Raw genomic sequence first — 15,273 nt, forward strand, 5'->3', positions numbered from 1 at the left:
GGGAAGCAGGAGAAACACTTGAACCCGGGAGGCGGAGGTTGCTGTGAGCCAACATCGTGCCATTGCACTCCAGCCTCAGCGACAGAGTGAGACTCCGTCTCATTTAAAAAAAAAAAAAAAAAAAGTATAGACTACATAAATCTAAAGAGAAAGTAAATTAATATTTGCCTGGGAGTAGGGTGGCCATGTACCATGTATTTAAAATGTGCAACTCATTGGTTTTTAGTATATTCAGAGTTGTGCAACCATCAGCACAATTTTAGAACATTTTCATCACCTGGCAAAAAAAACAAAACAAGACAAAAACCCATATTCATTAATAGTCACCGTCCTTTCTCTTCCAACCCTTCCCCACCCAGCTTTCTATGGATTTGGCTATTCTGCATATTTCATGTAAATGGAAACACAATATGTGGTCTTCCATGACTGCGGCTTCTTTCACTTAGCATAATGTTTTCAAGGTTCATCCATGTCATAGCGTGTCTCAGTACTTCATTTCTTTCTACTGTCAAGTAACATTCCACTGTATGGATAATATCACACTATATGCATTCATACAGTTTCTCTACCTCCTTCCCAACTCTTGTCTCTTTTTTATTATAGGTGTGAAGTGGTGTCTTCAGTGGTTTTGACTTGCATTTCCCAATGGCTAATGATACGGAGCATCTTGTCATGTGCTTGGTGGTCATTTATATGTCTTCCTTGGAGAAGTATCTATTCAGATCATTTTTGTATGTGGGCTGAGGTAGGGAACCAGATTCATTCTTTTACATGTGGATATTCAGTTGTCCCAGTACCATTTGTTGAAAAGATTATTCTTTCCCCACTAATTTGTCTTGATGCCCTTGTTGAAAATTAGTCAGCCATTTCTGGTCTCTCAGTTCTATTCCATTGAACTGGATGTCTTTGCTTATGCCGGTACCACACCATCTTGATTACTGTAGCTTTCTTTTTTTTTAAGTTAAAAAATGTATAAAGTGGAGGGGGGCTTAGGCTCGTCTGGACCCCTGGCTACAAGTGATCCTCCCACCTCAGCCTCCCAAAGTGCTGGGATTACAGGCGTGAGCCTCTGGGGCCTGGCCACAATTGATTTTTGTTTATTGATCTTGTATCTGCAACTTTGCTGTGAGTTCTAACCTTGTTCTTAGTCCTAATAGTTGTTTAGTGGATTTCCTAGGGTTTTCTATATACAAGGTCATGTCATCTGCAAATAGAAATAGTTGTCCTTCTTCCTTTCCAATCTGGATGCCTTTTATTTCATCTTATTGCCTCATTGCCCTGGCAAGAGCCTCCAGAACAATGTTGACTAGAAATGACAAGGGCCCATCCCCATCTTGTTCCTGATTGAGGGGAAAGCTTTTAGTCTTTCACCTTTAAGTCTGATGTTCGTTGTGGGTTTTTCATAGATGCCCTTCATCAGGTTGAGGAGGTTCCCCTCTATTCCTAGTTTGTATGTTATTATACTTTTAAATAACAGCAACAGAGCCTGTAAGAAGATATGAATAAATACATGGAGAAAGGTTCGCAGTTCATTAAGTGCAGGGAAGAGTTTGCTCCATTCAGTGTGAATCTGATCTCTGAGTAGGAGGATGTGTTAGTTGAACAACTATTTAAAAAAAAAAAAAAAATAGAGGTTGAGGCGGGTGGATTACGAGGTCAGGAGTTCGAGACCAGCCTGGCCAAGATGGTGAAACCCCATCTTTACTAAAAATACAAAATATTAGCCAGGTGAGGTGGCAGGTACCTGTAATCCCAGCTACTCTGGAGACTGAGGCAGGAGGATTGCTTGAACCCAGGAGGCAGAGCTTGCAGTGAGCAGAGATTGTGCCACTGCACTCTAGCCTGGGTGACAGAGCAAGACTCCATCTCAAAAAATAAATAAATAAAAAATAAAAATAGAGACAGGGTCTTGCTATATTGTCCAGGCTTATCTCGAGCTCCTGGACTCAAACCATCCTCCTACCTTCACCTCCTAAAGTGCTGGGATTACAGGTGTGAGTCACTGCACCCAGCCTGAACAAACTTTGTAAGATGCAAGCTATTGTACAAAATTTTAGCACCCTAAAAATACCTCCCCTTATTTTATCAAATATACTTGTATCTTTAGGCATATGTCTATTTTCACCTAGTTATAACTTACACTTTTGATTATTTTTGGTTGTCTTTTTACTCTTGTTCTAATTATCTTCTTTTTTTTTTTTTTTTTTTTTTTTGAGACGGAGTCTTGCTCTGTCTCCAGGCTGGAGTGCAGTGGTGTGATCTCGGCCCACTGCAACCTCCACCTCCCAGGTTCAAGTGATTCTCCTGCCTCAGCCTCCTGAGTAACTGGGACTACAGGCGACCACCACCACGCCCAGCTAATTTTTGTATTTTCAGTAGAGACAGGGTTTCACCATGTTGGCCAGGATGGTCTCGATCTCTTGACCTCGTGATCTGCCTGCCTCGGCCTCCCAAAGTGCTGGTATTACAGGCATGAGCCACCACACCCGGCCCTAATTATCTTTTATTGTACAGAAGCATTTTATTTTCATCAGAGTACATTAATCTTGATTGAGATATTTTATAGTAGTTAATTTCTCTTCCCATGCTTGCTGGGCGTGATGGCTCATGCTTGTAATCCCAGCACTTTGGGAGACCGAGGCAGGCGGATCACCTGAGGTCAGGAGTTTGATACCAGTCTGGCCAACATGGTGAAACCCCATCTCTACTAAAAATACAAAAATTAGCCAGATGTAGTGACACACGCCTGTAGTCTCAGCTACTCAGGAGGCTGAGGCAGGAGAATCGCTTGAACCGGGGAGGCAGAGATTGCAGTGAGCCAAGATCGCACCACTGCACTCCAGCCTGGGTGACAGGGCAAGACTCCATCTCCAAAAAAAAAAAAAAAAAAAAAAAAAATTCTCTTCCCACTATAAGAAAGTGTTTTATGACTTGGAAAGTGTCTTCATATAAAATCTTATTTGAATCTCCCAAAATATAGCAGAGATGATTCCCATTTTACGGATTAAAATATGGATACCAGAAATGTTTGAATCATTTGTCAGGATATTGGCAGCAGAGCAGGGGCTAAGAGTATGCTGTCTTTTTAAGGCATTTAATATTGACGCCTTGACTCCTTGACTTGGTCAAACATATGGCATTCAAACATATCATTAGGGTGGAGGAGAATCTGAGGATAGCTTGCCACTGTATTCATTTCTTATGGCTGCCATAACAAGTTACTGCAAACTGGGTGGCTTAAGACAAGAGAAATTTATTCCATCACAGTTCTAGGGGCCATAATTCCAAAATCAAGATGTCAGCTTGGTTGCAAAGACAAGGGATTGGTTGCTTCTTGGAGGCTTAGAAAGGGCTGTTACTCCCTGAATCTCTCCCGGCTGGTTGGGTGGCTGCTGGCCGTCCTTGGCATCCCTTGGCTTGCAGCTGTCCAAGTTCAGTCTCTGCTTCTATCTGCACCTGGCTGTGTGTCTGGATTAAGGGCATACCCTATTCCACTATGACCTCATCTTAGTGATATCTTAAATACTTCTGCAAAGATCCTAATTCCAAACAAGGTTACATTACAGGTACCACAGTTAGGACTACAAGGTATCTTTTTTTTATTATTATCTTTTAAAGAGATAGGGTGTCACGTTGTGTAGGCTGGAGCGCAGTGGCACAATCATAGCTCACTGCAGCCTCGACCCCCTAGGCCCTAGCAATCCACTCACCTCAGCTTCTCGAATAGCTGGGACTGCAGATACATGCCACTATACTGGGGCAAGTTTTTAATTTTTTTTTTAAAAAACGGGATCTACTATGTTGCCCAGGCTGGTCTCAAACTCCTGGCCTCAAGCAATCCTCCCACCTTGGCCTCCCAAAGTGCTGGGATTACAATGTTAGCCTCCAGGCCTAATGTATCATTAGAGGAGGTACAGTTCAGCCCACAGCAGCCACTAACAGAGTTTTCTTCTGTCCTCACTCCCCCACCAGGCGCCCCTGTAGACAATGGCCCTCGTGTCTGCCGATTCCCGCATTGCAGAACTTCTCACGGAGCTCCATCAGCTGATCAAGCAAACCCAGGTAAAAAGTCGCCATTCTCCATTTCCAGATGGGAACACAGGCTTTGATGCTGAGCTGTGAAGTGGGGGTAGCGTTTGTGTTCAGAGAGATTGGACACGCAGGAACCAAAATGATGTAACAAAGGTGAGAGGAAGGGAATTTGGGGTATGGCTACCATTCCTGTTGGATTTTCTACATGTACAGGATTTCATGATTCATTTTGTTTGACAGCTATCCTGAGATAGAATTCACATGCCATACAATGCACCCATTGAAAGTGTATAATCCAGTGGTTTTTCGCAACTCACAAAGTTGTGCAACCATTACCACAATCAATTTCAGAACATTTTTGGCACCCAACAAAAATGCCCCATATCTTTCCTTATACCCTATTAATTCAGGCAAACAAAAACACTCTTTTTCTTTTTTGAAACGGAGTCTCACTGTGTCATCTAGGTTGGAGTGCAGTGGTGTGAGCTCGGCTCACTGCAAGCTCCGCCTCCTGGGTTCAAGCGATTCTCCTGCCTCAGTCTCCCTAGTAGCTGGGATTATAGGCACACACCACCATGTCTGGCTCATTGTTTTTGTATTTTCAGTAGAGATGGGGTTTTGCCATGTTGGCTGTCTCTACTAAAAATACAAAAATTATGTGGACATGGTGGCGGATGCCTATAATCCCAGCTACTCAGAAGGCTGAGGCACGAGAATCACTTGAACCTGGGAGGTGGAAGTTGCAATAGCACCACTGCACTCCAGCCTGGTCGACAAAGCAAGACTCTGTCTCAAAAACAAAAAAAAGCCATTTTTCCCCTATTTGATATCTTTTCTTTCACAGATACAAGGGAGATGCGTATTGGTGCCTATAGCTCACTTGGGCTATCGGCATGCCCCACCATATTTTGCCCACGATAATCAGGGTTTATAGCTACACAGGGATCAGCTTGCTGGCAGTTGTGCACCACACAGCCAGGAAGGAGTAGATCCCAGAAATTCCTTCCCAAAAGATACCCTTTTTAGGCGTAACCTAGAGAGTAAAAGTCAGAAGATGCCGGCACTCATTGCTAAGTGAAAGATGCCAGTCTGAAAGGTTACGTGCTGTCTATTCCAACTGTAAACAAAAAGCAAAACTAGAGAGAGTGAAAGGATGAGCGACAGCCAGGGCCTTGGGAGAGACAGGATGAAAGGGCTGGATAGGTGGAGCACAGAGGATTTTAGGGGGTGGAACTCTTCTGCATGGTACCGTGATGGTGGGCACACAACATGATGCGTTGTCCAAACCCATAGAACTACAGAACACATGGAGTTAACCATCATGGGGATGGATGTAGTTAATTATCTAACAGTATCGGCTCATAAGTTGTAGCAAACGCTCCACACTAGTGCAAGATGTTAACAATAGGGGAGACTGTACAAGGCAGAGCAGGTATACATACGGGAGCTCTGTGCTATCAGCTCAGCTTTTCTGTAAACCAAAACTGCTCTAAGGAAGAGTTTATTAATAAAATGAATTGTAAAATAAAGGAAAAAAGGGCCAGGCGTGGTAGCTCATGCCTGTAATCCCAGCATGTTGGGAAGCTGAGGCGGGTGGATCACCTGAGGTCAGGAGTTCAAGACCAGCCTGGTGAACATGGCAAAACTCCATCTCTACTAAAAATTAGCCGGATGTGGTGGTATATGCTTGTAATCCCAGCTACTAGGGAGGCTGAGGCAGGAGAATCACTTGAACCTGGGAGGCGGAGGTTGCAGTGAGCCAAGATCGCACCACTGCACTCCAGTCTGGGCAACAAGAGTGGAACTCCATCTAAAAAAAATAAATAAATAAAGGAAAAAAAGAGATACTGGCAGATTGCACATTCCATTCAGTCATCCACAGTTAGACCAGTTTATCATCATCCCGTACAACCAGGGTGTACCTCAGACAGCCGCTGCCGAGTTCCCAGACTCCCATCTCACCCATCAGCTTCCAAAAGCAGGCGTGGTCCTGACAGACACAGGGCTTCGCCCTTTCAGGCACCCGGTGTAACTGACCTCTCTCTGAGCCTCTCTTAAGGTATTTCCCTCATCGCATAACCCATTTAATTTGTTCTGTTAACTCGGCTACTATTTCTCCTCTCCATTTGTGATTGGTTTTCACCCAAACTTTTCCACCTTTGGAAGGGATGTTAGCTTTGGCCACTGTACCTGGTCCAGATTGCAGTGGCAGCAGTACTAGTCTAGCACGTGTCCCCGCTGACCCCAATCCATTCCCATTTGTATAGGGTGGGGCCACACAGGTATAGACTATCGACTGTCTGGAGCACTAGGCAGCTATGTTCACTGTTAACCTCATTTTGCAGGTTGTGGTAAAGGCACCACCCACCCGTCAGGCACTTAAAAATTCTCACACGAAGGCTAAAAAGCATAGTCATAATTTCTTGCTTAGGAACTATATCAGTTTCCAGCATCTTCAGTCACAGCTCTGCTCCCAGGACCACTGATATGGGAGGAATTGCACCAGTGTTCTTCCCCACTCCTTCTTCCCCACATCAGTTGATCCTACCTGTATGTGTCAATTTCTGGACTCCGGATTCTGTTCTGTTGATCTATATGCCAGTACCACACCATCGTGATTACCATTGCTTCATAGTAAATTTTGAAATTGGGAAATGTGAGTTCTCCAACTTTTTTTTTTTCCCCCCCCAAGATTGGGGATAATCTGGGTCCCATGAATTTCCATATGAATGTTTGGATGAACTTGTCAATTTCTGCAAAGAAGTCAGCTAGAATTTTGATGGGGATTGAATTGACTGTATAGATTGATTTTGTCTCTTTGATAAAGGTGTATTGTTAAAGATATCACTTATGATTTAACTTTAATGCCCTCTTTTTTTTTTTTTTAAACAGAGTCTCACTCTGTCACCCAGGCTGGAGTGCAGTGACACAATCACAGCTCACTGCAACCTCCACCTCCCAGATTCAAGCAATTCTCCCACCTCCACCTCCCACATTCAAGCAATTCTCCCACCTCAACCTCCCGAATAGCTGGGACTATACACACATGCTACAATGCCCAGCTAATTTTTGTATTTTTAGTAGACGCGGGGTTTCACCATGTTGGCCAGGCTGGTCTTGAACTCCTGACTTCAAGTGATTTGCCCACCTTGGCCTCCCAAAGTGCTGGGATTACAGGCTTGAGCCACTGCACCAGGCCCTTTAATGTCTTTTGTGATGCTTTTGCATTAGTCAAAGGAGAAAATCATCTTGAACTCCTGAATTTGGATTTAGAAAATCAGGTCCATGGCCGGGCACCCTTGCCTGTAATCCCAGCACTTTGGGAAACCGAGGCAGGTAGATCACGAGGTCAGGAGTTCAAGACCAGCCTGGCCAAGGTGGTGAAACCCTGTCTCTACTAAAAATACAAAAAATTAGGCGGGGTGCGGTGTCTCACGCCTGTAATCCTAGCACTTTGGGAGGCAAGGTGGGCAGATCACGAGGTCAGGAGATGGAGACCATCCTGGCTAACATGGTGAAACACCTCTCTACTAAAAATACAAAAAATTAGCCAGGCGTTGTGGCGGGCGCCTGTAGTCCCAGCTACTCGGGAGGCTGAGGTAGGAGAATGGCGTGAACCCGGGAGGCGGAGCTTGCAGTGAGCCGAGATTGTGCCACTGCACTTCAACCTGGGCGACAGAGCGAGACTCCGTCTCAAAAAAAAAAAAAAAAAAAAAAAAAAAAAAAAAAAAAAATTAGCCAGGTGTGGTACTGCGTGCCTGTAATCCCAGCTACTCAGGAGGCTGAGGCAGAGGTTGCAGTGAGCCGAGATCACGCCACTGCACTCCAGCCTAGGCAACAGAGCAAGACTCCATCTCAAAAAAAAAAAAGAAAATGAAGGCCATGTTTTGGGGATGGGGACTCTGGCCTGGCTCGCAGGGTGCCACAGCAGCACAAAGGGCCACTGTCATGTCCTGCTGCTCTTTTCCTTACAGGAAGAGCGTTCGCGGAGCGAACACAACTTAGTGAACATCCAGAAGACCCATGAGCGGATGCAGACAGAGAACAAGAGTGAGTAGCTGGGCTCAGGAGAGAAAGGGGATGAGATGGGGCTGGGGTGGGTATGGCCAAGACTGGGACCAAGGTGGTCATTGTATTCAAAATAGATGTGCATGTATCTGCATATTCCAAAATGCAGCAGGGGGGACAGCTTTCCGTTAATCTGGGTGACCTGAAGAGCTAAAATCCCTCCACCCTGAGGATTCAAAAGGCACTGAAATGAGGCTGTATCTAGGGAACCTTGCCCTTAGAACGCACAAGCACCCCAGTTAGCTGGTGATTTCTAGAAAGGAGCTTTGTTCCCAGGCGGCCCCTGCATATGCCCTGAGGCCCTCAGGTGATCAGATTCTGGGGCTGGGGCTTTCTTACTCTGGGTAACTCTGAGAATTGTGTTTTCCTGGGTCCTGACAAATCATTTTCTGTGCGTGTCATGATGGGGAAAAGGTAAGACAGTCCTCTCGCAGATGTAGGGATGGCATTTGTAGCATATGGAAATGTGGATTCGTGGAGCCTGGAGGCATCCGTCTAGGGAGCACTCCTGAGCCAGCAGAGCTCTGACTGAAGCTACGGCCTCTCTGTGCCTCCGCGAGTGTGATTCTGGTGCATGGAAGCAGTGCCATGCTACTGTGCCTGCCCTGGCCCCGCATCCTAATCCCTATGTTTCCTCTGCAGTTTCTCCCTATTACCGGACAAAGCTGCGTGGCCTCTACACAACCGCCAAGGCCGATGCAGAGGCTGAGTGCAAGTGAGTACCGTGCTCCCGCTCCCCCGCCGCTCCCTCCTTGCCTCAGGGCTAGGCTGCAGGCACATTTGGACCAAGTCCCCAGCCTGCCTTGCTCCCATGGATAAGCTGATTGCTACTCCCAGCCTCTCCCTTGGGTCCCGCATTTCCTGTCCCACTGCTAGGCCCACTCTTCCAGTTACCTCTGCTGCTAACGCCTTTGCAGAAGGCGGCAAGGCGTGAGTCAACACTGCCATTTACTGGTTCTGTGACCTTGGCAGAGTCATTAAAATAGGGATATCAGGGGCTGGGTAGCTCAGATCTGTAATCAAAGCATTACAGAGGTGATTGGGAGGCCGAGGTTAGAGGAACACTTGGTGTTTGAGACCAGCCTGGGCAACAAAGTGAGACTTCGTCTCTACAAAAAAATGTTTTAATTAGCTGAGCGTGGTGGCATGTGTCTGTAAGCTTGGCTGGGAAGTCATGCTCAGATGACCTAAAGGTTTTATGGTTCTGAGACGGAGAAGTTTCACTTCCAGAAAACTGCTGCTTTTAAAATGATCTTAAGGCCGAGTGGGCACGGTGGCTCATGCCTACAATCTTGAGGTGGGCGGATCACCTGAGGTTGGGGGTTTGAGATGAGCCTGGCCAGCATAGCAAAACCCCATCTTTACTAAAAATACAAAAATTAGCAGGTGTGGTGGCGCACGCTACTTGGGAGGCTGAGGCAGGAGAATCCCTTGAATCCAAGAGGTGGAGGTTGCGGTGAGCTAAGATCGTGCCACTGTACTCCAGCCTGGGCAACAGAGGGAGGCTCTGCCTCAAAAAAAAAACTAAAATAAAAAATAAAATGATCTAAAAACATTGTTTTCCTTGAATCTCTACAGTGAAACTGTAGTAACTTTAGGAACTTGAACATTACATTCCTCTCCTTTGAGAACACACTGGTTCTCAAGTTTGACTGTGCCCAGAGGCGCTGTTTATTTGGGGGGGAACTCCAACATTGGTATTAACTATCTGACATTTCCTCACTAGGAGGATTCAGGCTTTTTACACTTTTGGCACAGAAGAGATATCTCTGGTGGATCATATTAGGCGGCATAGGATACTGTCTGTCCCATTAGTTAAAGTGGTATCTTCCACGTTTCTCTTATATCAGATTACTGCCGTTTTCCATTGTGTGATTGATTGATTGATTGATTGATTGATTGATTAAGACAGGGTCTCACTCTGTCGTCCAGGCTGGAGTGGAGTGGCATGATCATGGCTCACTGCAGCCTCAAACTGCTGGGCTCAAGTGATCCTCCTGCCTCAGCCTCCTGAGTAGCTTGGACTATAGGCGCATGCCACGACGCCACCTAATTTTTGTATTTTTTGTAGAGATGGGGTTTCGCCATGTTGCCCAGGCTGGTCTTGAACTCCTCAGTTCAAGCATTCCACCCACCTCGGCCTCCCAAAGTGCTGGGATTACAGGTGTGAGCCTCTGCACCTGGCCTCCATTGCATAATTAGTAAGTGTCATGTAGGGAGATACTTGGAGACTGTAACTATCCCGTTTATATCAAACACACTAGTTTTAGCATCCATTTGTGATTTGTGCATGAAACAATTGAGATTTTTTAAAGTTCCCCCAGGAGATTCTGATGCCCACCAAGGTTTGAAAGCCACTTCAGTAACACGTCACAGAAGACAATTTAGGACAGGCTGCATAAAACTATGTCCTCCAAACAGGCCTGGCAGCAGTGATGAGCAGTGAACTCTCAGAGTTCCCTTTGGTCCCATGGCTCTTGCTCCTTCTCTGCTTTCTGGGGTCCCAGTGCTCACAGCCTGAGGTGACACTGGCTGGGCCATCCCTGCATCGTACGCAGCAGGCAAGCTGTTTCCTGTCCCTGCGTTTTTTTGGCTGCCCTTGGCCTACCTCCATCTTTTGGCCCTGGCCTGGTGACGTCCATGAGTCCCATGCCCTGGGGCACCCCCGGACACCTCCTGAGATGCTGCATCATGCCCAGTTCCTATGCATCTCCCTCCTGCCGCACAAAGGTCTTTAGAACTCTGGGTCATTTCAGAAGTGCTTGCCAGAGGAATGGACCAGGGTTTGCCATGGTATCCGGGGAGAATAAAATGACCCAAAGTTGAGTTTGTGAATAAAATGACCCAAAGTGGAGTTTGTGCTGCTGACTGCTGTGGAAATATTCTTATTTTTTTAATGGAGTTTTGCTGTGTCACCCAGGCTAGAGTGCAGTGGCACGATCTCGGCTCACTGCAAGCTCTGCCCCCAAGGTTCAAGCGATTCTCTTGCCTCAGCCTCCCAAGTAGCTGGGATTACAGATGCCTGCCACCATGCCGGGCTAATTTTTGTATTTTTAGTAGAGAACGAGTTTTGCTATGTTGGCCAGGCTGGTCTCGAGCTCCTGACCTCAAGTGATCCCCCTGCCTCAGCCTCCTAAAGTGCTGGGATTACAGGCATGAGCCACCGCACCCAGCCCTGCTGTGGAAATACTCTTTGGGAAGATTCCCTGAGATTTAGGATGAAGAAGCCTGACTTCAGCAAAGCTCTGTGTTTGCTTCTGCTGGGTTCCTTGGGTTCCTGCCACCCTGGAATCCCCATAAACTTCACAGAGGCTTCCTGGGGATGCAAGGCCACGCAGGGGTCTGTCTTTGGGTGCAACCTTTCAGAAAGGATGAGTTCCTTCCACCCAGTACTGCTCTGAGCCAGCACCTCTCCCCAGAGTCTCCCCTCCTTTTGCGTGACCTGGGGCAGACCTGAGGCCCCCCGCCTCATTTCAGGAGGTTCTGGCAGCCTTTCTGCAGGGTTTGCCGAAGGCCGCTTGCCTGTCTCCTTTCCTCTCTGGGATCCTGTATTCTCTTAGTTTTTGGCCTGCTGCTTTCTACTACCTTATTTTTTATGTTCTTAAGACTAAAAAACACATACTGAAGATTTCTAGTGTTCTTTTTTTTTTTTTTTCCTGAGATGGAGTTTCGTTCTTTTTTGCCCAGGTTGGAGTGCAATGACATGATCTCGGCTCACTGTAACCTCTGCCTCCCAGGTTCAAGCGATTCTCCTGCCTCAGCCTCCCAAGTAGGTGGGAATACAGTTACAGATGCTCGCCACCACGCCTGGCTAATTTTTGTATTTTTAGTACAGATGGATTTTTGCCATGTTGGTCAGGCTGGTCTTGAACTCCTGACCTCAGGTGATCCACCCTCCTCGGCCTCCCAAAGTGCTAGGATTACAGGCGTGAGCCACCACACCCAGGCAGATTTCTAGTTTTCACCAGTGAGGTTGGTCTGAATAACCCAGCCTGCCTTGACCAGAACAGGAAACTGCACACACCTGTCATTCCACCTGCGCAGGAGGGACTGCTGGAGCCTGGGACCAGCCTGGGCAATGTAGGGAGACCCAAAACAGAAAAAATGGAAATGAAGTCTATGCTATGTGTGTCAACCAAACCCTCTTTCTCCCTTCTCCCCGCCCTCAGCATCCTTCGGAAAGCTCTGGACAAGATCGCGGAAATCAAGTCTCTGTTGGAGGAGAGGCGGATTGGTGAGTGGGAGACGACGTGCTGGGAGGTCCTTTGCTAGGACAAGGGAGGCCCTTCGGGCAGCAGTCACCCTCCCGTGGGGACCTGCAGCCACTGCCTGCTGGGATCCTCCCACGGAGGCTCTGCCACTGAGAAGGGACAGGAGATCATTCCCAGCGCCCAGAGGCAAGGGTTTCCCAGTTCTCCCTCAGCAGCCAGAGATCATCCCACCGCAGCCCCTCATCACCTGCCCCTTCTGGGGCCTGGGCGAGTCACCCTCTCCTTCCTGCCATGGCCCACGCCCATCTCTTGTCCTGGCTGGTTTCTGCAGAGCCACACACTGTGTGTCATAAAGCCAGCCTTCCAGACCCCTTCAGCCTGCATTAGGCTCTCCTACCCTTCTGCCCTCCCAACAGTCTCACGGTGGGCAGAATCTTGGCACGTCAACGTCCCCACACAGCCATGCTGGTTCTGTGTGAAGTCAAGTGGGGTGTCCAGCCGTGCCTGAGGAGGTTGAAGGTGCACATTTAATTGTTGTGGCTTTTTTTTTTTTTTTTTTTTTTTGAGACAGAGTCTCGCTCTGTCGCCCAGGCTGGAATGCAGTGGCTGGATCTCAACTCACTGCAAGCTCCGCCTCCCGGGTTCACGCCATTCTCCTGCCTCCGCCTCCCGAGTAGCTGGGACTACAGGCACCCGCCACCACGCCCGGCTAGTTTTTTTGTATTTTTTAGTAGAGATGGGGTTTTACCATGTTAACCAGGATGGTCTTGATCTCCTGACCTTGTGATCCGCCCATCTCGGCCTCCCAAAGTGCTGGGATTACAGACTTGAGCCACCGCGCCCGGCCTGTTGTGTTCTTTTTAACTTTCTATTGAATTACAACGTATATTAATAGGAGAAAAGTACATGTAAGTGCAGAGTTCAATGAAATATTCACTAACTGAACATACTTCTGTAACCAGCATTCAGATCAGCAAACACAGCCTGAACAGCACCTCGGAAACCGCTTTCTTTCTTCTGCTTCCTCCCCATGGGTGCGCGCTGTGCTGCCCTCTCACTCAACTGTGGTTCAGCGCAGCAGCCCCTATAGGTGTTGACACGTGGCCGATCGGGTCACAGTCCTGCTGGGCCCTCGGGCTCACTCAGGAACTGGGCGCTCCCAGGGGATCGTCCAACAGCTCAGTGCAGCATGCTGGGGGGTCAGGGCTAGCACCTGTCCCTGGGGCCTCAGGCCTCCCTTCCTTCCCACAGCGGCCAAGATCGCAGGTCTCTACAATGACTCGGAGCCACCCCGGAAGACCATGCGCAGGGGGGTGCTGATGACCCTGCTGCAGCAGTCAGCCATGACCCTGCCCCTGTGGATCGGGAAGCCCGGTGACAAGTGAGGGCAGCAGCTGCGAGGGAGGGGCTGGTGCCCAGGGGCTGGGACTGACCCTTTGTTCTGCTCACAGGCCCCCACCCCTCTGTGGGGCCATCCCCGCCTCAGGGGACTACGTGGCCAGACCTGGAGACAAGGTGGCTGCCCGGGTGAAGGCCGTGGATGGGGACGAGCAGTGGATCCTGGCCGAGGTGGTCAGTTACAGCCATGCCACCAACAAGTGAGTGACACCAACCCCGGGGCTGCTTTCTGGTCACCGAACTTGCCTGGGCTGCCGCTCTGCTTCCCGTCTGCACAGCAGGAGAAAAGCTCCCCAGAGGGTGCTCCCCAGAGGCCAACTGTGCAAGGAGCACTAGGTCCTCCCCCATCCTCACTCCCCGACAGGGACTGCACCCCTGGCTGCATCCAGCATTTTCCTTTTGTCCACAGGTATGAGGTAGACGACATCGATGAAGAAGGCAAAGAGTGAGTGTCTAGGCCAGGGCAGGGCACAGAGCCTGGGGGCAGCCTAACGGCTGGGAAGGAGCATCCCCACCTGGCCACATGTTGATATAAGCCCCTCTTCTCCCAGGAGACACACCCTGAGCCGGCGCCGTGTCATCCCGCTGCCCCAGTGGAAGGCCAACCCAGAGACGGACCCCGAGGCCTTGTTTCAGAAGGAGCAGCTCGTGCTGGCCTTATATCCCCAGACCACCTGCTTCTACCGTGCCCTGATCCACGCACCCCCACAGCGGGTAAACCAGCCTCCATGGGAGAGGCCATGGGTGATGTCAGGAACAGGCTGATCAGACAGACGAGGGGTCCTCTCCCCGCTCCCTCCCCTTGTCCTCATCTCACAGGCTCCAAGCTGACAGCACCCACCAGCTGCCCTCCCTCTTCCACTCCAGCCCCAGAGGTCACCATCCCCTTGCAAGCCCTGGCAGTCTTGGCAAGCCCTGAGTCAGCAACTCCCTTTCTGCATTCCTAGAGAACTAGCTCTGAAGATGGGAGGCTCCTGCCCTGAGCCCCGGGCTCCTACCCCCTTGTGCTCCTGGTGACATGGGACACAAGCCACCTGAGGCTAGGATCCCTACCTGACACTATCTGGGTTGCCCTGGGTCCCTGAAAGGCAGCAGACCCTCCAGCTATGGCCCCATTAGGAAGGGAGTCAGCGCCCCTTTCTCTCCCCACCCTTTTCACTGCCCTGGGTCTCCAGCCACTGAGAAAAGAGCTGTGTAGCAGCAGTGACTGGGCCAAGACATCTTGACACCAGAGTGAAGGATGACGAGGGTGGCTGAGAGTCCATGGCCCAGAGGCTCCGGTGGTCTAGGCTGGGGGAAGGGGGTGCCTGTCCTGGCCTGGGGCTCTCTGAGCAGCCCTTCCTGTCTGCCTGCCACACAGCCCCAGGATGACTACTCGGTCCTGTTTGAAGACACTTCCTATGCAGACGGCTATTCCCCTCCCCTCAATGTGGCTCAGAGGTACGTGGTGGCTTGTAAGGAGCCCAAGAAAAAGTGACGCTGCCTGGTGGACTCACCATCCCCCAACGACACAGGGCAGGACAGCAGAGGATGTGCTGGGATTAAACAGACATTTCTCCTCCAC

The 15,273-nt window shown here is 49.1% G+C and overlaps 1 protein-coding gene across 5 annotated transcripts in view; it reads left to right on the forward strand.

The window, feature by feature from the left end:
* SGF29 (SAGA complex associated factor 29) overlaps positions 1-15,272 on the forward strand; it is a 38,810-nt gene extending 23,538 nt beyond the window's left edge. For 3 of the 5 annotated variants that reach the window (XM_073015279.1, XM_073015282.1, XM_073015283.1), the window contains 9 exons: positions 3,973-4,062; positions 8,007-8,082; positions 8,743-8,815; positions 12,270-12,334; positions 13,563-13,692; positions 13,763-13,909; positions 14,119-14,154; positions 14,261-14,423; positions 15,070-15,272. In XM_073015279.1, the coding sequence (XP_072871380.1) occupies positions 3,988-4,062; positions 8,007-8,082; positions 8,743-8,815; positions 12,270-12,334; positions 13,563-13,692; positions 13,763-13,909; positions 14,119-14,154; positions 14,261-14,423; positions 15,070-15,186 (882 nt within the window). In that variant the 5' untranslated portion in view covers positions 3,973-3,987 and the 3' untranslated portion in view covers positions 15,187-15,272. Of the gene's footprint in view, positions 1-603; positions 746-3,972; positions 4,063-8,006; positions 8,083-8,742; positions 8,816-12,269; positions 12,335-13,562; positions 13,693-13,762; positions 13,910-14,118; positions 14,155-14,260; positions 14,424-15,069 lie in introns of all 5 variants that reach the window. The other 2 variants (XM_073015281.1, XM_073015280.1) reach the window with 1 other exon arrangement.
* Position 15,273: the final 1 nt, after the last annotated feature.

The sequence above is a fragment of the Chlorocebus sabaeus genome, chromosome 5 (assembly GCF_047675955.1).
Source record: "Chlorocebus sabaeus isolate Y175 chromosome 5, mChlSab1.0.hap1, whole genome shotgun sequence".
In the NCBI taxonomy this organism is placed as follows: domain Eukaryota; kingdom Metazoa; phylum Chordata; class Mammalia; order Primates; family Cercopithecidae; genus Chlorocebus; species Chlorocebus sabaeus.